General features: G+C 35.4%; 1 protein-coding gene across 4 annotated transcripts; it reads right to left on the bottom strand.

Moving 5' to 3' along the window:
• LOC109034444 (uncharacterized) lies at positions 1-18,745 on the bottom strand. 4 transcript variants are annotated; one of them, XM_072301968.1, is made up of 4 exons: positions 18,327-18,745; positions 15,963-16,574; positions 15,185-15,428; positions 1-13,566 (listed from the first exon to the last, which is right to left on the bottom strand). In XM_072301968.1, the coding sequence occupies exons 2-4, from the start codon at positions 16,547-16,549 to the stop codon at positions 12,892-12,894; spliced, it is 1,506 nt and encodes a 501-aa protein (XP_072158069.1). In that variant the 5' UTR covers positions 16,550-16,574; positions 18,327-18,745; the 3' UTR covers positions 1-12,891. The 4 variants fall into 4 exon arrangements, with proteins under 4 accessions (XP_072158069.1, XP_018903136.2, XP_018903134.2 ...); XM_019047591.2 differs by lacking the exon at positions 18,327-18,745 and adding an exon at positions 17,955-18,306; XM_019047589.2 differs by lacking the exon at positions 18,327-18,745 and adding an exon at positions 17,830-17,966.
• Between the last annotated feature and the right edge of the window lie 3,925 nt (positions 18,746-22,670).

The raw sequence follows: 22,670 nt of genomic DNA, 5'->3' as shown, positions 1-22,670 counted from the left end.
TTTGTAAAATAATGATCAATTTAATATCAATGCTTCTATAATCGAGAATTATAATATACATTTAATAACAAAAAATAACAATCCGAAATTCTAACTGAATTCTTGACTTACTAACATGAATGATTTACCGAATTATCTAATAACCAACGACATTATGGATAAATCAACTATGTACTCATGAAAAAATAAATAAAAAATAGAATGAAAATAATAATAAAAATATTAATATTAATAAAATAATAAATAGATGTCCAGAGGTAGACTAATTAGAGAAGTACTATATGATAACCCATAATCCCATTTATACTAACACGTTTTTACAAGTTATATACACAGAACAACAAAATTGAAAGAGGGAAAAGAGAAGCAGTTTAAACAGAGAGAAATTACTTTGAGATGTTAAAAAAAATAATAAATAAAATAAATAAAAAAAAACAAGTATATTTACAAAGAAAAGTTTACGAACTTGAATAATTGTTATTGGATACAGATCAAAATGTTTGGATTTTGATTGACAAGAATTTCGTTGTCTACTGTTAAATTTTCAGGGGAAAGAGAAAGACAAACCACTGCACAGTTACTGCTGAGTTAACAGGTTTTGGAATCATCTTTGATGAGAAAATAATTTTGCATTCCAACGAATGAACAGGAGTCCTCAGTAATAATCCTAGGACAATGACACAATCAGCTCACCCAGTACTTTATTAGGTAAGTAAAGGGGAAAACATCATAAATATTCCTGGAGATTTCTCCCCTATCATGAGCTGATCAACAGTACATGATTTGAGAAGGTAATTCAACGCTACCCTAACGTAAGCGCATATCTCAATTTCCATTAGAGCCCTCTTGTGCATGTGACATCATGCTTCTCGGGGCGTATGTAAAATTAAAGATACACCCTTGCGTCAGAGGAGCGAGGAATCGTGAAAAGAAGCATTTTTCAGTAAGCAATTGGCTCATTGAGTTTGGAGTAACATTTTGTAACTAAAGGACTTCAAGAGTTGAGTGATAGTTGTAATCACTTTTAAAAATTCAGTTATTAAAAAGATATTTTATCTTATTTCTTCACTTTACAGTGACAGAATCTAGTAACAGTGTCCTTTCGCGGTGCTTGCTGATTACAGGGTACTTGCTTTATTTGTCAGAGAGGCACACTGATCTTTGTTGGAATGATGAATATATAAGTTATTTTTCACAGTGTTTTTGAAAATCAATTGCAGTTCATTTCTAGCAAACCTGAAATTAAATCTATCGATGAAAGTATGAGGATAGCTGACTCTATTGAGTGATCGTAGACTCACTTGAAAGAAATTACTCATCGAGAAGTACTAATTTTAAACTTTCTCTTTCCTCCTGTTGGAGTGACATTGATCATAGATCATAATTTAATGGAATGAAATTAAGTAAAAAGTGGAAACCTAAAAAAAGACTCTAACTTTCCTGAACACAGATGATACAACACAGCCATGAAATGCATCGGAAAGATGGTCAAGTTTCCAAGAGCTAAAAATCAATCCTGTGAGTATGCTCGGGAAAAGTAGGAATGACTTTGAAATAATGATTAGAGCTAATTAAGTACACAGAGCCAAAGAAGATTCAAAGCAGTTATCGCAATAATCATCTACGATGGACTAGATCAAACTTAAGTAAATTATTCCTTTGCGGAAATAAATAATAAGTAAACAACTAGAGCATGTCAGAAAAAGAACAGTTCTACTGATTTCATTGATATCAGTCCAACTTAATTATTCTTATGCTGTTGAGTTGAGCAAACTACATGTAAATCTGCCTTCTGACAACCTCTTTTTCACAAGAAAATAGAGTGGGAAACATTTTGGAATATAGCATCTAGCAGTCTAGCTATTCAGCCAGGATTAAGTAGAAAATAAAATATATTTCCCTCAGAGGATAAGGCAAAACTTTGGGCATGAGCCTTTGATAAAACATAGGGCAAAAATATGATGTGAAACATAGAATGAGATTAAGTACATTCGGCCTTGTCTCCACGAGACGTTTTCCCATGATTTGTTGATGGAAAAAGTCGCACCAACTAGTGGCAAAAAATATGGACTCGCTCAATACTGATCGTCGCCTTAAGAATGACTGAGAGAAAGAGAGGAGGCGAAAAAAAACTGTGTGTAATTTTGTTGTTCACTTGATTGTTTGTTTCTGTTTACATTTGACAGGCTTTACTGATCATTTTACTTTACAGTGTCCTCTACCTTTGTTTCAAATAATTAGTTTAATTGTTGATTGTGTTCTGTCACAAGAACGTTAGAGCCCCATATAGTGGAGATAGTAATGGTGAAATAAACGCGGAGGTTTTCCCCGTGCGTATTGACAAATCTCCTGAAAACTACTCGTGGAAAAAAAGGCCTAAATCAGATGATACATACTGAAAAAATGACGATTTAAGGAGAGAAACAGTTTGGTCTCCTGAAAAAGTTAACCATTTTAAGAAAAGATGGAGAGCCTCCGAAACCCTAATGATTATTTAGCAGATTGTTGGAGAACTTGTTAAGATAACCAGATCTAGTAAAATACCTTGTTTGACGTAATGAAAATACGCACAACATTCTTCATGTAACTAAAATTTATTGAAGCGAGAGAGATTTACACTCATTTCATCACAACAATATTGAACTAGATGTTTCCCAAAGTTGTTTTATCAATTTAAAATAACTTTATGGATTTTTTCTAGAACAGTGCGATAGCTGGAAAGAAGAGGAGTTTCCAAGAGTTCCAAGACACTAGGGGTACTGAATTAGCAAATACAATGCTGGCCATTGTCCCAGGTGTCTTAAAATTGAAGGACTAATGCTTCTCAGGTCATTCAGCAAAGGATACAATGAAAAAATACGGACTTAATGCAGGTGCAATTGGGGGTACAGTAAAATCTGTTTGAAAAATATTTCTTTCAGGCCTTTTCCTACTTTTATTTGTAATCCTTTTTTACATAATCTTTGGTATATAAATCCTACAAACAAAAGAAATGCCATTATTAACTAGTATGGAGACAACTAAGAAGTAAAACCATGTACACTGAAAAGAAGAAATCTCAAGGAGCATGTTAGCTGTGAAGGTGAAGTGCACAATTTGTAACGAAGTCCCGACAAACCATTCGTCAATGCAGTGAAAATCAGAAATGACAAAATTACAACTGAAAATGTATTTTCTTTGCGCAGGTAAAAATTTGAATGGAAAAAGAGAAAGACAGGCTAACTAGCATTTTAAGGTGCTGAGCTCTTGAGACTTGAAATGTTTATTCAACAATTGTTGAGGATTCATGGTGTCATACTCTTCAATTGAGATAGCTTAGTATTGGGTTGAACATATGTTACTTTGATTACATCTGCTTTCAGTGATCAGCCGGACTAGATGGGTATGTGGCTTATTTTCACTTCAAATTACCATGCAATAAAAGCAGGCAAATTTCTTGAGAAATCATTATCTCCAGAGAACATGGTTTCACAGGTTGGTTGACAGTGATTTTCAATCACAAAATCTGTCCAATTAGGTACGCTAGATCGACTTTCCTTCCATTTGTGCTCTCATGGCATCAATATGAGGAAACTCACCCCTGAGAAAAATTCTTGATCTAGGTCAATGGTTTTGCTAACTTGTTAATCGATTTGAATTTTTGACTTTAGAATTATCCAACCATGGTTTGGGTCAATTTCAATATTTGAAAGGTCATAACTATATTAAATCTAAACAAAAATTGAGTATAAAACAAACAAACAAAAATATAGAATGAAATTGTAGATAATAATAAAAATATAATAAGTCAATGAACAAATGGATAAATAAATAAATAAAAAAAGAGGAGGAAAAACAAACTAAGAAATGATTTGGACGGTTCATAACACTCACTCATTGACAAAGCCTAATTACATCAAAATTCATCTTTTGGAAAGAAAAATATTTTAATGGCTTTATTATAAATACTTTGAGGGAGAGAAAAAATGGGGGAGGAGTAAGAATGACTAAATCGAGGAAAATAATTTGAAAGTGGGGAGGGTGTTTTGTTGTCATGAGAAGCCAATTTACAAACCAAGAAAACTCGAGTGTGAGATATTATGCATTCAGCAAAAATAAATACCTATGTACTTATTCAATTTTCTTCAATTCTGAATAAAAAAGGGAGGGGAAGGCTAAAAAAAATAAAATAAAATAATTAAATAAATAAACAAGGAAAAACATAAAAATAAACATAATAACTTCCTACTCCTTATCGCAATGAATGACTTGGAAATGATCTGTACAAGAATAAAATAAAATTCAATAAATAAAATAATAAACTATATATGATACAGACATGTTGAAACAAAATCAAACCAACAGAATAAATGAATATTACAACTAATAACTTTGAGCAAATTTATTCACAATTAAAAAATAGATGCACTAGATATTCATATATTTACTGTTGAATATATAAAGTGGTAGTATGTAACAGACTTTCTTTGGAAACCTCTCAGTTTTGTAGGCAGACTTTGGAATGGGCATTGAAACCGTTTTACTGCAATTAGCAAAAATATATTTTCTAAAAAAAAAGAAAAAAAGAGGAGGCTTTTGTTGGCTATTACAGTTTAAAATGGTATTATGCTTTGAAGTTTATCCGATCCATTTCTCCACACGAACATATTTCTAAACAAATATAACCATTCCTCCTTGAAATAGCTATTTCCAACAAACAAGTTTCATGATGAACCAAAAGATTGAAACATGGACTAGCTTGGTAACTTAACTATGGAGTAACAGTGAGCATTTTGGTGACAGATATGAGAAGAAGTAAGTGGAAATTTATCTTCTGTAGCAACAGTAAAATTTTTATGGAGCATACATTAAAAAAAAGTTTTAGCTGCTTAAAATTCTGGAGAAAAAAGTTAATACCTGAACATTTAAGAGAATGAACTTTAGGTTGTCACTTTTCTCACGATAGTCCAAGTGCTTTAAGATGGGGAAATTGTACAAAACAGAGCGGTTGGTGAATGTTAAGCAGCAAAGCGAAGAAGGCGTAAATGAAAAAAAGAGGAAATAAAGTAACAAAAAATAAATAAATAAGAGTAATGGTTTCTGAGCATTTGAAAATGACAAAATTAGATTAAGACTCTGATCCCCAGGGAACAAAGAAAAAATATTTTGCAAATTGTAACAAAAGAGACATAGCCAGGATATCTACAGACTTGGCAGGCAATAATTTCCAGACTTTTCCAGTTTTTCTCAGAAAAAAATCATCAACATTTCTTGGCTTTCAAAAATCAATAATTCCCTTGTGTTGAGCGGAATATGAAATATTTTTTACCTTAATTTCACTGCAAATGACAGAAAAGGGAGAGCCTTTTTTCTTTGGGTATTAATTATTCAATTGACTAAAATTGCAATTTTTTGTTAAATATTATTCTCTACTCAATGTTTAGAGTGTATCTCACAATCAGAGTGATAAACCCCGAACCAGAGTAAGATTCATGATCATTAAGATTGTGTGAACAGCAGTGATATTTTGCTGGATTAAAAGTTTCAGAATTTTTCAAAGTTCTAGTCTTTTTCATAAGATACTCCGACTTTTCCTTGATCTCCCTGACAATTTCTGGTTTTCCAGAACTGCAGACACCCTGCGTCTCTCTTGAACTGAATAAGCGGTTAACTTATTTTTTGGTTTACTCTTAATGTTGACAACACAATATGTAAGAACTGAAATACAATGTTAAAGAAATTTTTTTAGATGGAAATATCCAAGTTAAGATCTTTGCTGAGAAAGATTGTAACAAGCGATGAAGACAAACAAATTAAACAAAGTTTTTTCAGGTATATACGGAACACTTGCAACAGCTATTTTGAAAACTTTTAAACTTGGATGTTTCCTTTGAGCTTGGAAACATGGAGGCTAGACCTGGGAGTCAGAAAATTAGAAGTGAAACATTAGGCTGATATGAGCATAAATAAAAGCACTGTTTATCGCATATTTATACAACCAGATTTTTCGTTACTTGTTCGTTACTAAGTTGATTTCACAGAGCAATTAAGTTTGAGCAAATCTCAGCAAGAAACATTTTGAACAAGTAAGTTAAAAAATACCCATCAACAAATATAAATTTAAGATACACTCAAGCTGCAAATCTAAACTGAGGGAGTTACGTGACGTCTTTCCCGATAGAGTGGGTCCGTGTTCACCACTTTATCAATGATATTTAAAGTCTGAGTGCAGCATAAAGTCTGGGATACAATTTAAAAAATCAAAATATTCCTTTACAATATATTGCATATTTAACAGGTACGTGTGAGTTCTCATAAACCAACTAACTGTTCTCGAAACCGAACTCATCAGTACGTGAGAAACAACTGAGATATTTCCAAGACTTTAAGTGCAGCTTCATTGGCTCAGTGTAATACATTATAGCTTTTTCAGCAACTAAGTAGAGAGAAATCACGGCTCATAAGAGCTGGAAAATAACTAGAATAAATAGTTAATATCAATAACTAAAACAATAAACACAAAAAGAGAAAATCTTTCAAAAATAAAATCTCAAATTTGGACGGAAACAAAGGATCACATAAGTCCTGTACATTCACTCATCTAATTTTATCTTAAAAACAAAATGCATGATGAGGAAATTAAACGGAATAACAGAGGAAAAATAGAAATGAAAAATGGAATGAGGAAAGAAGAACAATAAGATGATCATAAGCCATTGAGTAATATCTTCACAAACATGAAATGAAAAACCACAGAAAAATGGCAACTGCAATTTAGAGTTATCCACTTATAAATTAAATCTTGAGTTCTACTCGCTTGTTCATGTTTGAAAAAGGAACTCTTTGGAATACTCATACGAAGTTACAATCATCTTGCTCATCAGTGTGATCACCATCTTAATGGACAGACTGTATTTTGTTTAATTGAAGTTCTTTTTGAAGTACTAAACAATGGAAATTTAGACTTACAGGAGAAATGGTTGAGGCTTATATAGAGCAAGATGAGAAGCTAAAATTGTTGTTGCTGTATATTTTCAATTTTTTTTTAAGCATCAAATTTGACTTGCACCTGAGTTTGATGGATGTAGCCTTAAAAATTCTGGTAAATTATTAAGGGGAAAATTACAACCTAAACAGAAATAAAAACCATATCACGCAACTGTCCAATCACTGAGAATAACAACTGTCAACGAGTAACGTACAACACATAAATAACATTATTATATAAGTAAAACTGAAGTTGAGAGACTTCATTATAATTAACATTTTACTAGAAAAACATTGTTCTACACACTATGAATGAGCTTCGAATCCCAAATATGAATATAATTCTCTAACTGATTGAGACACGACAGAGATATATTGTCAAAAAGACTGTTCTGAGCATCCAACTAGACGTGCTCAACATAATACATTTGTTAAATTAGAAAATTGAACGAGGCAATTTTTGACTCCACAGTGAAATAGCTTTGTTTCCTCAGTCATGACTGCAAAGACCAGCATTTGGTACTACTGAATTTTTTCGGGCATGCTTATTTACAGGCATGGAATTTTGGAATTTTGGCGAAAAATTTACATCCTCTGACTGACACTTTTGGTGTCACTATTACAAAGGCAAAATTACAAATTAATCTCTAAAAGTCATTAAATGTTCATCATTTGGAATGTCATATTGCGTGAGTGACCTTCACTTACAGCTGTCTACAATTCTATGAAAATATTTGAATTGAGTACATGCATTGAAAATTAAAAAAACGAGACAAGGATGGATCCTGAAAGAAAATTAAGGATTTGATTGGTGTCACTCATTAATCAAGTTGTATAACTTTCTTTCCCCTTTGCGAAGCATCAAACCCTTTTCAGCACAAGATAGTGAGCAGAGAAGAATTAATAATATTGTTTTTTGGAAAGTGTAGGCATTAAAACTGAATAAAATAGGAATGGTACCTGACTGAGACATTACACTTCTGTCTTAACCCAAAGGGTCTGATAACCTTGTATATATTTCAAGATGAGAATTTGTATGAAAGGCCACTTATGAAAGCTCTTTGAAAAGGCACCAATATTTCTTATAATTCAACTTCAAAATAGCAACTTCATGGAATCAAGATAAAATGCCCTGAAATAATATCTTTAAATATTCTGAAGAAAGAAAAGGGGAAGAAAAAAAACCTATGGTGTGTTAGAGAGAAACACAGATAAACAACTTGAGAGAAACAAATTATACTAAGAAGATTGTACAAACAGATGGAATGTGAGCACAGCCCTAATAAGATAATAAGTTAGGAGATCAAAAAAAAAAAGGAAAAAAAAAATAATAATAGCAAACATTTAGATGATAACAAAATCATTTAAAATTAAAATTAAGTAATTTGTGGAGCCATTCAAGTTTCTGTTTTCAGAGAGAAACAAGTAAATTTCCCAAAAAAACAAAGAAATCCTTCCAGTTGCAGCTGAAGATGAGAGAAAAAATGATAACAATGAAACATACCAGAAGTGAGTTACAGTTTTATAAACTAATATTAGCTTTTCCATTTGTTTTACTTTTATTAAAAATTGTTATGGTTAATTAATTAAAAAAGAGAATATTTACATAAAATACGTTTACATAAATGTTATCTTTTAGATATTAAAACAGTATTGAAAATTGAGACATTTTTGGTAAGGACATCAAATTTAACAACAATGGTATGCAATTGTAGCAGCGAGAAATAACCAAAAGACTCTGAAACTTCCAAATTTTTCTTATTTTGACATAATCAACAGCATATTTAAAAAAGTAATTCTGTATCAGCCACTCCCAGAAAATAAAAATCTGAGGTTAAACTAGGTCCAAATGCTTGAATTACAGTTTTTTAGACTATTTAATTTTTACGAATTAGGTACTTGAAAATCTTGAATCGTTAATTTGATTTTGGATATAAAGGTAGCTGTTCACTGTTGGAATTTCTTTTGTAACTATAAGAGAAAGAAAAACATTGTTAATATCATACGGAAGGAAATGGAGAATGACGATCTAAAAACCTCACAATTATAATACTGTTTTAAAATTGACCATCCTCCTATTTAAATAATTCATAAATCATTTATTTCATTTTGACAAGGCAAGTTCATACTGTAAAATAAATAAGTATAATTGAGGACACAAGAATAAAGAATAAAACTTACAGTTACGAAAATTCAGACCTTTTGGGTTTTTTCGAAGTTGCAATTAACAGGGCTACAATTTTCAGTAAATGTGAGAAATATTCCCTTGACTTGCGTATAATTTTTCCCGATTTCATAGAAATACTTCTTAATTTCCTGTAGTTAAGTACCCCATTGCACTAACAACTGAATGAGAGAGAAGAGACTCAGCCTACAACTAAGAAATTGGTTACCATGTTGTCACAACAACAGTACTTAATCTGATTTTTCGAACAAGATTATTAAATTATGAAGTTCTTCTTGAGAACAGATAAACATTAAGTCCAGCAACAAAAAGTTATAAATATTGACAAATTTGAAGTTTGAACTTTAAATTCAAAATAAAATAACAAAACTTAAAAATGTATTCAAAATAAAATTTCACTGTTCCGACTCTAAAACTCAAGCTGAACCTTTGATTCGAGATTTGAGTAAACTGAAAAATCAACAAGACTAATTCAGCATACTTCAATTCTCCGAATATTTGTGGCTCTTCTCGTTGTTTGTGAATGGGCACTTAGCAAGTGAGTAGACCCCCTGCTTAACTTTAGACAAAAATCTGAAACTTTGAGCCTGTAAAAAAATTAGACTGTGTAAAAGGAATAACGATAAGACACTTTAAAATTGCTACTTGTAAGGCACAGATTAGAGAATCAGAAAAATAAGGCATTTAAAAAGCACTTGATTCGTAACGCAGGTTGAAGTTACACGAAGTTATCAAGAATACAAATTTGAACTTCTGAGGCTTTAATGTACTTCTGAATCATCACATATGAAAGGCACCCATTAGAGGGGGAAGTGGCTAAAAAGTCAATCAGATTTTTAACCATGCAATAGATAATCAAAACAACTGATGCAGATAGAGACTTATAAACACTCGGATTAGTGGTCTTTTTCTCCGTCCTTTCAGGAGGTTTTATGAATGTATTCTCCTCTCAGCATAGCTTGGCAAATATGTGTTGTTGATGAATAATATTTGGAATGTAATTAAAAAATAAATTATTTGGGTCCTTTTTCAAAACAAAATTACAGATGAAAAATTAACAGCCAAAGGTACTTTGTCAAGCAAGGACCAAATAAATTATCATATTAAAAAATGGTCCTAAGATTTTTCCCATTTTAAGACCTTGTGAAAGCACCTTGCAGTGAAAGTTGTGCACCAACAAGACATTTTCGTTAGTTAGGTAGATCAAAAAAATCGTTAACTTCCAAACTATGCAGAAAAAAGTAAAACCTCTGAAAAAATAGAGAAACAAATCAGCAATCAAAGACAATTAAGTTCAGCTGCTTTGAAACTATCAGTAATGCTTGGGAAAAAAGAATGCTAGGCTTCATGGCAAAAATTTTTAGTAATAATTGAATAAATGTAAGTACCGGACAGAATCAAATGAGAAGAATGATAAGATTTAACTGATAACGAAGAGGATTTACTTCACTGATTAGCAAAATGGCGACATTTGATAGATGCTTTGGAACAGAAGGTAGACAGGAGAAAGAGTAATTGAAGTTTTTGAACAAAATGGCAGAAAACAACTTTGCTGGTGAGGGGAGGCACGTATTTTGTTCGTCATCTTCCACACAAAGGAGCGTATCTCATCTGCGATTTTTGAGCATTTCAACAAACATTTCATTTTTCCACGAGAAAACCGTCGCCAAAATAATTAGTCAGAAATTTTCAGAGTTTTTTCTCCTCAGGGAAAGAAACATCACTGGAGGTTCCAAAAAAAAATCAAGTGATGGTTCTCCTATGCACAAATAAAATGTAAGTAAGAAAAACTGAAACGGCAATCTAGAAACGTGACTTTGTGCGGAAGACAGCTATTTTAATGCTCTACCTATACTTCCTAAGAAAAACGCAAAAAAATTTTACACAGCAGTATATAATTATGCAAGTTACAGATTTGAGTCTTTACTTGAGTGACTTTTTTCCCTTTTTGTCTTCATTTCGATACATTTTGTATCTTCATTCAGGCTTTTCAAACATCAATTATTAAGAATTTCAATTTTTCTAATTGTAAAAAAAAGAATTCGTTAAATTGAGATAATTAATTCCTCATTTTCATAAAACAAAATATTGAAATAGAATAGAATTAGTTGCTATGAAAGAATGACAATTTTTGAGTATAATAAAATAGAAACTTCATGGAGGAAAAAAGATGAGCACCTACATAACAAATTCTGATCAATTTAGAGTTCATCGGGAGCAACTGATGTAAAATATTTCAGCGTACTTGGTAGTCCTTCAAACATTAGAAAAGAAAAACAGAGACTGAAGATTATTATGCCGATATAGATGTCTGCATACAGGTAAAAACGAAAATTTAGCAAGATGATGATATGATATTTGAATAGGCTCTCTCTGTATGCTCACAACTGCTCAGTCAAAACCATTTTGGAAACACTATATTGATCAAAAATTGGTCACTTTCTATCTTCCTTTATCTAATGTCTCATTATACGATACAACTAAATTGTACCTAAATTGTTCATCCTTTCTTAGGTCTAGCGGCCAATTCTTGTTAATCTGATTGAAAAAAAGCAATTAATCATCTTCGTTAAAATGTAGGAACGTAACATTTAAACATATATGAAAAAGTGACGTTGATGTGACTGATAAAAAAGTTGAAAATCATAGTAATTGTGTATTATAAAAGGCGAATGAGATAAGAACTTCCAGTATGAGAATAAAGGGGAAGTTGCCCAACCCATTAAAGTGCATAATTATATACGACAGTTTCTTTGCTGCAACGTAGGATTCAACTTCACTGCTGCGCTGAGGAAAAATACTGTGAGAACATTCCAGAGTTGCCGCCGAAAAAATGTTTAAATTTCAACAGTGTTACAAATATTCCTTCTTCAAATTTTCAGGTAATTTCAATCAGACTACAATTAAAATTCTCTGAAAAATATTCACCAGTCTCGATGAAAATTCATGTTTTATGGGTGGAAATTGGTAATGTCTGAAGACTCATATGGCATTCATTCCTACCACAGCAGTTCATTTTCACCAACTTCAGTTGTATCACCTCAAATCAGCAACTGCAAAATTTTCAGATTCTGCTCAAGAGTTACATTCAGATTTTCAGATGCCTGATGTAAGCTCATAGATCTATTTGAATTTCCTCTCTTGGAGGGTCTTTCCTGACAAATCAGCAGAAATAAAACTTGAATCTATAGAGATCATCCAAAAATCTTCAAGTGGAATTTTGTCCCAAAATTTCTATTTCACAATTATTTTTAGTTTCAGACGGTGTATTTTCTCCACAAAAAGGGCAAAAATGGGCGATAAAACGGCACCATCACTCGTTGGTTGAAGCTGTGTATTTCTTCACATTACAGATATTTTTCAATTTCAAGCTGCTTCTTATTTGGGCCAAAAATTTGATTGCTCATTTGCTGATTAACTCAGTGAAGTAAATCCCCTTTTCGTTCTTTTCTTATGATAACCGTTCAGAAAATTCAAAATATGCGAGAAAAATGCAGCGTTTCTTGCTTGAAAAAAAATAGCAAGAGAGGAGGAGAAAAGTTTTTAGAAAATCTTGACAGACTATACTAAATATGTGATGTTTCAGCTAAGTTTCAAGGATTCAAAAACCTTTGGAATCTAAGTTCCTACGGCATGAAGGCAGAGCTAAGAACTATGCAATAAGGATTCTGGATGGAGTAATTTGTCTAAAGAAAAACAGAAGGAGGAAAATAAGAAGGAAATCTATGAAAGGCCTATAGTCATTGATGAGACTTACTGAGCAAATGTGAGTTGAATTCATAAACATTGCAACATTGCTCACCACAGATGTTACATTTCCATGGGTTAGCATCTGAATGACAGCCTTTGTGCAGAAAGTAAAGTGTTTGGTCTGGAAAGCCGATACCGCAGAATAAACATTGCAGATTCCTGCAGCGCCACATGACTGATTCCTGAGGTGGCGGCGTCTGATCATTGCTGAACCTGGCCTGTGAGGATGATGTTGGAGAATTTTCTTGTCGTAGCCGAGCTGAAACTCCTCGTCTTTTCAGGTCTTCGCGAAGTAACGACTTTAAGGGTGAGACCTTGATGAAAGACGACAAGCTATTGGTGGAAGTGGCTGACTGCAGACGCACAACAGTTGTTTCTGAAGTTCTCGTTGTGCTTAAGTTGACAGGTCCGTTGAGACGGGACTTTTCATCATCGAGCTCCTGTTTAATGGGAATTAAAGATACAGAAGGCGTAATTGGACTTACTTCGGGATCAGCTCTTACACTCAAACTGCTGCTGACTGGTGTGTTGGAATTGGAATCTGCTGATTGTGGTGAGCTAGGACAGTCTACACTGGTTCCTGTGGGCGGTGTTTCGCCATTGACTTGAGGAGTTGAATCACTTCCAGAACTAATTGAGGTTAAACTAGTATTCTGGTCTCTGGCCTGGAGAACAAAAATAATAAAATGAAGCACTGAATCAAGAAGAAAAGCTTGTTTTACGATTTGAATAATAAATAAGAAACTTATAAACTATTAAGGGGGATGATAATATTTACACTTGAGAGTAAGATAGGTGACTTGGGCTCTGGGATGTGTTAAAAGCAACCTATTAAAAAGAGTTCATTCAAATAACCAATCTTGATCCTCCTTTTTGAGCACTCAGTCATCAGGCTGATTTCTTGGTGCTTGTAAGAATTCTACTATTAAATGATTAAAAATAATGATGTTTTCCCATTAATTTTCATGCATATTCTCAAGGCCTGATATATTATTTATTTGTTTCAGTTTAGCGCTTTCTTTCTTTGAAAAAAGTTCCTCTACTTGATACTTTCTTTGATTCAATAAAACAATCACAAATAGCTGAGACAAAAAAAGTAATCAGAATATGTACTAAAAATAGATTAAATATCAAGGTACTCTAACATACATGCGAAATATCAGAGGCAGGATTGTGAAAAAGATCCTGAAATATGATCCTCTGACGAAATAATACATTTTTATTTCTGTGCTTATTTGCAATATCTAAAGAGGCACAGAAACCAATTAAATTTATGCCTCTGTATCATCAATATCGCTGCAGAGAATGAGTAGACTTTCCTTTTGCTTGTAACTAAGTCTCCAGAAACAGATTAAGTAAGCTGTTGATTGATGTCTTCTTTTCTTTTAAATGCATGTGCAACGCCCTCATTAATTATGTACATCCGCAGAATCTCACTCTCTCTTCCTTTCTTTCCTGTGCTTATTATAAAATATAGGACAGTCCAAGAATATGAAAGAAAAGGCTCCCTCCATGTTGGAGTTATTATGGTGTAAAAGTATTAAAGAGTTCAACTTTTGCTTAGCCTGTAAGTGTTTCAGAGGAAGACAATGAGCAATGTCAGTATCACTCACTGCATTGTGACTCGAGAGGTAGATCTTACCATACTGATAAGTAGAATTAAAAAATGCATACTTACTTCTGCTTGAAACATTGCAGATCTGTGCTCAGATCTCATATTTTTAAACGACAAATGACCAACTGTTTTTTTTTAAATTTTCTTCACTTCTCTATTTTAAACTCCCATGGAGCAATCTCCCATGGTAAAACTGCATTTCCTTATGTATCTAGCTTTGTTAATTGCTGTAGTTACTTGAAAATGTCTGAAGTTTTGTGCATCACATGGTGTCAGTGAGTTCACTGATTTTTAGCAGATAATTTCTTGATAAAACAAGGATTTCTTCCCTTGTACCCTTGAATCATCTTGGAAATATAATTGTTTCCTTCGAGTTTCCAAGCAAAATTATTGATTACTTCATCTATTAATTCCATAATGTTAAGTCAATGCTGACTACCAAATTCAAAACAAAATGGACTTTGAACAGAGAGAGAGAGTAGAAATTTCTGTTTTGATAGACGATTCTCTAATTTTCCCGGAGATTTTTTGTTCCCAGGGGAGTCTCATTATTCCTTGCTTTTTCAGATCCTAGATACCATGAAATGCCAATAGGTATAAACATAAAATGTCCCGTCAATCTTTTCTGATGTGGTTGTTAAGTTTAAATGAAATGAATAATGAAATACCTGAACAGGAGAGAATGGGGTGGCAGGCTGCTGTGGTGCATCTGCCATTGAAATTTCCACATGAGGAGTGAGGAAATGCATGGGAGGGGTGGCATTGTTCTCTGATCGTGCACCAGTTGAGTCACCACTATCACTGCAAGTACCACCATTGCCAGTCGTCTGCTCTAATTGTAAGTTATTGCCTATCACAGCGTTATTGTTACCTAGTAAGTTAGGCCCAGGATTATCTAAGTCAATACCGTGCCTGGGGAGAAAAATCAAACAATTCAGTTATGTAAGCTTCTAAAATCGAGAATCAAGATTTAACTAGAGGTTATTTCTGTAATGCTTCAGTACATATTTTGGAGACTATCACTTCTTGCACTGCATTAACATCTTTTGAATTAGCAAGCAAATTACACAGGTTTCTTAAAATTATTATTCTACTAATTTTCTCCCCTTCCAAAAGTTACCAAGAGCTAGTTCACAAAGTGGAATAGGAATCTTTAAATTTAGGGAACTGTTTAGCATTCAATAGTTGGAAGTTTTTTGTCTCTGATCTTGCGCAGATAATTTTTCGAGAACATGTTTTGGTAGTTGATAATGAGCCATTTGATGATAATCATAAAAATATTTCCAACCGAAGGATTGTGTACAACTAATCACAGATACATCGTTTCTCTAGGTTGATGACTCCACAACGTCAAAAAAAATATCAAAAAATCTGACAGCCTCCTCCGTTTGATGTGACCAAATTTAATTAGATTCAATATTTAGGATGAAGAATCTAAATACAGACCTGTTGAAGAAGTGAACTCGTAGACTCTTCATGGACCCTGCTTGAAAGGAACACAAGGGACATGATTTAATCATGTCATGCTGGCCAACGTGCTCATTCTGAAAATGTGCCCTCATCGCTATCTGTCGCTGGAAACCTCTATTGCAAATTGGACAATGATATGGAAGGGTTTTGGTGTGTGTTGTAAAATGCTCCGCTAAATGATCTTTCCTGAAAAATCTCTTCTGACAGACTCTGCATTCGTAAGGTTTGACTCCGGTATGTCGCATTTTATGTCTGCGCATGTTTGCACCATTTGAAAATTTCATGTTACAGACATCACACTCAAACATTTTTCGATTATTCGTGACAGTGGTTTCACTGTCACCTCCTTGGCACTGAGCAGTATGGGCAGCAAGAGCTGTATGATTGTAAGTTTCGTAGTCGCAACGTTCGCATCGATGGATCGGCATTCCTCCTTCACTCGAATCATAGGTAACCAGGGCCAAAGCTCCACTTTCAGTTTCTTCGTTACTTGCTGCTCCTCCATCGACAACCATCCCTGAGTCAGCTTCCGATTCTGCAGTACAAACCTCAGGCTCAGCCATGATTTTCTGAAAACTACAGCATTACCTGCGAAGCAAAAAAAACAATAGAAAATTTTTTACATTCAACTTTTACAAGAGCTCATGCTTTATGATTAAGAGAGGTAATCAATAATATGTAATAGTAAGGATTAAAATGAAGAATGCATCAGTTTCTTCAATGGCATATTGGGCCACAGAATGAATTTATTAAAGGCTAAAATCCATCCCTGAACTTAGTCACTTCCTAGGCAATTAAGTATGCTTGGAGCGAATTGGGTTTAGTCTGCAAATGCGCTGACTGAATTTCAGTGATATTCCATTTTTTCCTCAAAATATTGTATGAGGTAGAGCCACAGCAATTATCTAGACTGCTAAAGCTGTGGATAATAGAGAGATGCCACCTGGCAATAGAAGGCACATTCAAAGGTAGCTGTGAATATGTTTGAATCGGAGTTAGGATAGGAATAGAAAGTAGTGCAAAAGCTGGTTGCTATATGTACTTTTAGGGGTGAGATGAATTTAATCATGCACCTGTCTTAGCTGAATATTTCAATCTTGTGCATACAATAATTAGTGACTTGCTTCATGAAGTTACAGCAGATAATTGCTGACTGTGGCATAATTTTGAATTGGGGCTCAAGAAATTTTGTCATGTGTGGAAGTTGGTGTGAACATGTCAGGGAGTGGACAGGTTGCACGAAATCAGTCCCAATTAGATGTAGCATATGAAATCATAATGGATAGGGGACTAAAATTGACGAAGAACCCAAAATTCAGGAGCTGATGACAGATGCGCAAGGGAAACTTCAACTCGGGGAAGTTATCAGCTCCAGGACTTGAAGGAGGAATCTTAAATTAATAACTGGGTTGATGATTTGGAGGAAGCATATGGCAAAAAGATCGTGCACACCATAATGAAATTGTTATCCTAGGGGAAGAAAGGGAATTAAGACGGTGATATTCCCGAGGGTTTTGCATGAACTCAATTCCATTGAACACAGATGAGGCAAACAAATAAACTAACCTCCAACACTGAGATCTAAGCAGAAATAACTACACAATTTCATGGCATTTCACAAAAATTTCACAGAATTATTGCACTAAAACATCAAACTAGAGAATCATGAGCAGAATACATTAATAGGGCCACCGAAAACCAGCTTGATAAAAATGAGGACAAATGCAATTGACACGGTGTCAAAGAATACCTACACGGCCATAAGATAGGCCAACACACTCCTTGACCCTTAGGACAAACTTAATTGGAGCAGCAACTAAATAAGTTGAACGGCGATATTTACCTTCGTCCGATGCACATTTCGGGACAAAACTAATTTGCTGACATTCGTAGATCACATTAAAAAATGTAAGAGAAAATACGGGTTCACTAACATGGTTGAAAGATAAATATTTATGATGAACTTACACTGTGCCAACCTCCTCAATCCACATTCTTTATACAATTATACGATATACGAAACTCGAAAGCGAATAGCGATCAACATCACCGCCAAGTGGCTAACGGTCCCTCTGTGTATATGGTCATCCTCTGTTCTGTGCTTCGGACACCTCTCAACCGCGAATTTTACCTGCACTTTTAAAACTAACTTTAGTGTGAAAAATATTTCCGGAGGTGCAAGAATTAACTTGGGATAAAATTATTGCATGCAGGTTCACTGGCGAGCGACGGGAGAGGGGAGGAGGGAATGGAAGATCCTGATTCTTGAGATGATTTAGCCGCCGACGACGTAGTCGCGGACCTAATGAGATTCAGAGAACTGGTATATAGGACACATACCTGACCCCTTTTTCAGATATCTCTCTTGCACGGTCTATAAAAATCAACTTATACCGCCGGGCGATCCTCCTCATTGCCCAGAGGATTTTTAAAGTGGGCAGTGGCACATCTAGGTTGAATTTTTAATAAACTAATGCCTGGTACTTATGTGTCCCCTTGCTGCTCCGTCGCGCTTCAGTCAGCGAAAGCTTTGCACGGGCGGGTGGGGGCTCAAATTTTAAATTTTAGGAGATTATAGTGATATCATTGCGTGTCATAAATTTAATGATGACTGTTTACGATCATTAAATGGTGATAATCAAACGTAAGAAGAGAGTTTTAGCGCAAAAAATTGATTTTGTGTGCTGCGAGAGGTGGGCGGGGGAGGAGTGGAGAGTCAGTTGTCGCGTCCTCGGTATTGATAAGATTCCAGAAAATTTTTAAGAATGTGTGGGGGAAAAATTGTGGAGGGAAATTCTATAGGAGGTAAAGTCGCAACTCACGCAATTAAACTGCGACTTGCTCGGCTGATCGGGCCGGATTTACCCATTTGCCGCCGTGGGCGGATGGATAATTCCCGCCTCTCCACCCCCTCCCCGTCCTGGCGGTCGCGTACGGATCGTCCGGGAAAAGACGCTGCGGTTGGAAGATCCGGGATTTTTCTCCTGAGATACTTTAAAAGCTTAATAAATGTGTGCCAGTGTCATAGGCGGAAAAATGGAAGCGTTACGGCAAATGTATTATATCTTGATCTATCTACGATTCGTCCAGATAAAGCTACAGTCGGATAACATTTGAATCTCAAAAATTAATTTGGGCATATTTTTGTCGAAAACAACCTTTTCCGGTAAAATAAATCCCTTTTCCTCTCGGCCCCTCCCCAAAAAATCTTTGAAAAGGGCACATATTTTATTCCAAAAAAAGTTACATATTTGTTCAAGGACGGCGCAAGGGTCAACAGGGATCTATGAAGCCAAAATTGGAGAATTAATACTTTTTTTTATTACTTTTCAGCTCTGGAACAGAATTTATGTTTTTACAGAAAATTAAATAAAATATTATTTTCTCGAGCGAGAACTGCTCAGTTTCTGGTTGTAAGTTTAATTGAACCTTTATTGTCACGCCGTTTCTTAACTTCGGAATGGATCGGTAAAAACTAATTTTTGCGCCTCAGCGAGATGCACGATACAATTATTTCAACTTTAAAATGGCTTAAATTGCATAATCATCGAAATGAAGGGGAACTTAAATGCATACCTCGAACCTTGCGGTATTTACAAAAATATCAATTACAAAAATAACTTTAGAGTTAAAAAATGCACATGCGCACAACATTATACGTCTTTGCTCATGATGAGATTTTTTTCTTTTTCTTTTTTTTTTTCAAAAAGCAAACTGAAATTTTCTTTGAATTTTCTTCACGTCATTCAAAAACATTTATTTACAGATTTGAACCAAGTATTTTAGTTAGTTCCCTTCAAAGAGAAATATTAACACCATCGGGACTTCGTACTTGTTGCAAAGGAGGCAGGTATGCATTTTTCAACTGTAGCATCGATAGTGAATGAGGAAGAAAATAAAAAATAGGTATAGAAATAAGGGAATGCAAAATCCTCTAGAAGGGCAGGAAAAAATACTGAGGGCGGTCAGTATTGTGAGGCACCTGGTTACCAGAGTAACTGTTCTTCCTCATTAACCAGTGTATATGTCCTTTCCCCATCGTGCTCTCGCTGCACTTTTCGTTTACTCTCTCCTCTACCCCTTCCCCTTCATTTCCTTCCTCATTCGATTATGATTACGACGTGTAAACTTAGACAAAGGGACAGACATACTGGCAAATCGGCCAAAATACAGTAACGCCTAACGCCTAACACTTGAGGCACGAAGCACTCCGATGGATTGGACCGCGAAGCGGTCAGGGGGCGTAACCTCTTAATGCGTATGTAAATCAGTTAATCCATGCAGTACCTATTTGCAATTTGTTTTCATTATTATTTTTGTTCTAAACTTGGTGAAATTATCAAACCTTGAAGTCTGCAGAGCTGCTCAAGAGCAAATTGCTGTAAACACAAAATCTTGTGCAAGAATTGTGACAAAGATCTAGGTGTATTTTTGAGAAATGAGACTCCAAAAGGAAATGTGTGAAATAGGCTTAAGCTCGAACTTTAATCATTGAACAGACGATGATGGATATTTATGTTTACCTATGTCTATACTTCGATTCAAACACCGGTGGACTTAGGATAGCGTGAACAAACGGAAACTCTTGACCGAACCGGTGAACGCGGAAAGAGCTCATCCCATGCAAGGAAACGCCACGATGAATATCACTAATGGTTCATTTTATTGGCAAGATAGGCAACGCTGGAAAAGTTAAGATGTAAGAGGAACAGTCAAAGCTTTGGTTGGTGACGAATGCGACAGCCGGCCGATGCCAGACGAATTTCATTAGAACGCCTGGCTGGATGCAACTATTCGGGCTCTGTGGATGTCCGGGTTGCATATGCATGAAAGAGAAGGCGTTTTAACTTCAGACCCTAGCCGCCTCACCAGCAACGGCGCGCAGTAGGGCGAGTCAATGATAGAAGTCTTACAAAATGAGGAGACACTAAAAGCTCATATCGAAGTCGATACGCAACGTTCAGAAGTTTAGTGGTGGTTTCTTTGATTTTCTCGTAAAACCTTCTTCATGAAGCACAGTTTGTATTGAGAAGAAAGCAACTTAAAAATTTGCAGTTTTGATTGAAGCTTTCATGTCCAACCTCTCTGAAAGGCTCCCTTAATTGTGCGACAAGCTTTGATGCGAGGATCAAAAATGACAGAGTGCTTTCACTCTTTCAGTTATTCTAATAATGTTCAGCACATCACGATATCAAAACTGAAGCACGGAAGATACTCACATCCTACGCCTATGTGCAACTATTCGTGCCTAGGAGACATCTTTGTAGCCTAAACGAAGAATTGAGAGCGTTCATAGCCATTTGGGATCATCGCATTTAAGCCAGCTTTTGGCGCCGCGCCGCAGGTGAAGCGGTGTGGCGAGTGCAGTGCGCCGCGCCGCGCGGCCATTCAAAACGCCTTCACTCCCGTGCGTATGCAACACGGACATCCATGGAGTTCGAATAGTTGCATCCAGGAGTCATAACATGAACGGTAGTCGCATTAGACACTCCTTAAAGGCGTTTCGCTTGATTCTGTTGAATGCAACTTAACTTCAGCGTTGCATAGTACGCTGATACAAAAACTATCCCCAATTGTCATCGCGAAGTTGCCAATTTTCTGAATAATACTTCGATTGCTTGAGTATACATATTATAACGTAACCGTCCTGAAATGGACCGCTGCCTTCACCTTATCTACTATAAGAACGACGAATGAGGCAAAGTCGTTGTATAGCCACCTCAGGAAAAATTCGATCGTGCATCTCAACATATTTGTAACTTTTTCGCTGAAGAGTTAGAAAAAAGTTCGGTCAGAACTGTAAAAAAAAATAATTCAGAGCCTGGTGCGACAGGACTCAAAGTTTGTAGAAAATATGTCTTCTGTTACAAGTTGCTTCAGGATGCTGATTGCTGCAAATTAGGTCAGGATTTCTAAGCCAGTTGCTGAACTTTTTGGTCATAAGTCATCATTAGATGAATCTGAGCGTTGAATACCAAAAGTAACTTTTAGATTTTAAGTGAGTCAGCAAAGTGGAATCTCTTGCCTCTGCAACCTAGGTTCCTACCCTCCTACCTCCCTATCCTCCTACCTCCCTACCCTCCTACCTCCCTACCCTCCTAACTCCCTACCCTCCTACCTCCCTACCCCCCTACCTCCCTACCCTCCTACCTCCCTACCCCCCTACCTCCCTACCCTCATACCTTTCTACCCTCCTACCTCTCTACCAACCCTCTTACCCACCAACACTAATAATTAACGTGTCTATCCATTCTTCCTCGCATTCAAGGTACTTGATTGACGAGACGGTTTTCCTCCTGAGCTGGCTGAGAGTTTCGAGTCTCGCTGCCAACATTTTCAAAACAATTGCCTCTCGACCAAGCGCAAGACGCGGGTAATGTTTTTATTTCTTCATACGTTTTCGGAGCTCGGCAATATTTCACGGTACGATCGCCGCTCGATTTCAATCATTCAGAGAAGTTTTGATTTCTCATCAAATTCCTCCTCTGGCTGCCTCAGCTATCCCCCTCTCCTGCTTGCCTCGCCCACAACTCTAGGTCAAATTGGTTCAAAGTTGTAGACGACTTCCTGTTATACTTCGTTTTCTTAAATAAAAAAAACATTCAAAGGCAATTCTGAAAAACGGCCGTAATTTTTCTTTTTTACAGAACCAAATTGTGTGGAAACTTCAAGGAATGATGTTGA

The sequence above is a fragment of the Bemisia tabaci genome, chromosome 6, assembly GCF_918797505.1.
Source record: "Bemisia tabaci chromosome 6, PGI_BMITA_v3".
In the NCBI taxonomy this organism is placed as follows: domain Eukaryota; kingdom Metazoa; phylum Arthropoda; class Insecta; order Hemiptera; family Aleyrodidae; genus Bemisia; species Bemisia tabaci.
The sequence above is the reverse complement of the archived record's forward strand: the minus strand, read 5'-3'. Positions and strand labels throughout refer to the sequence as shown.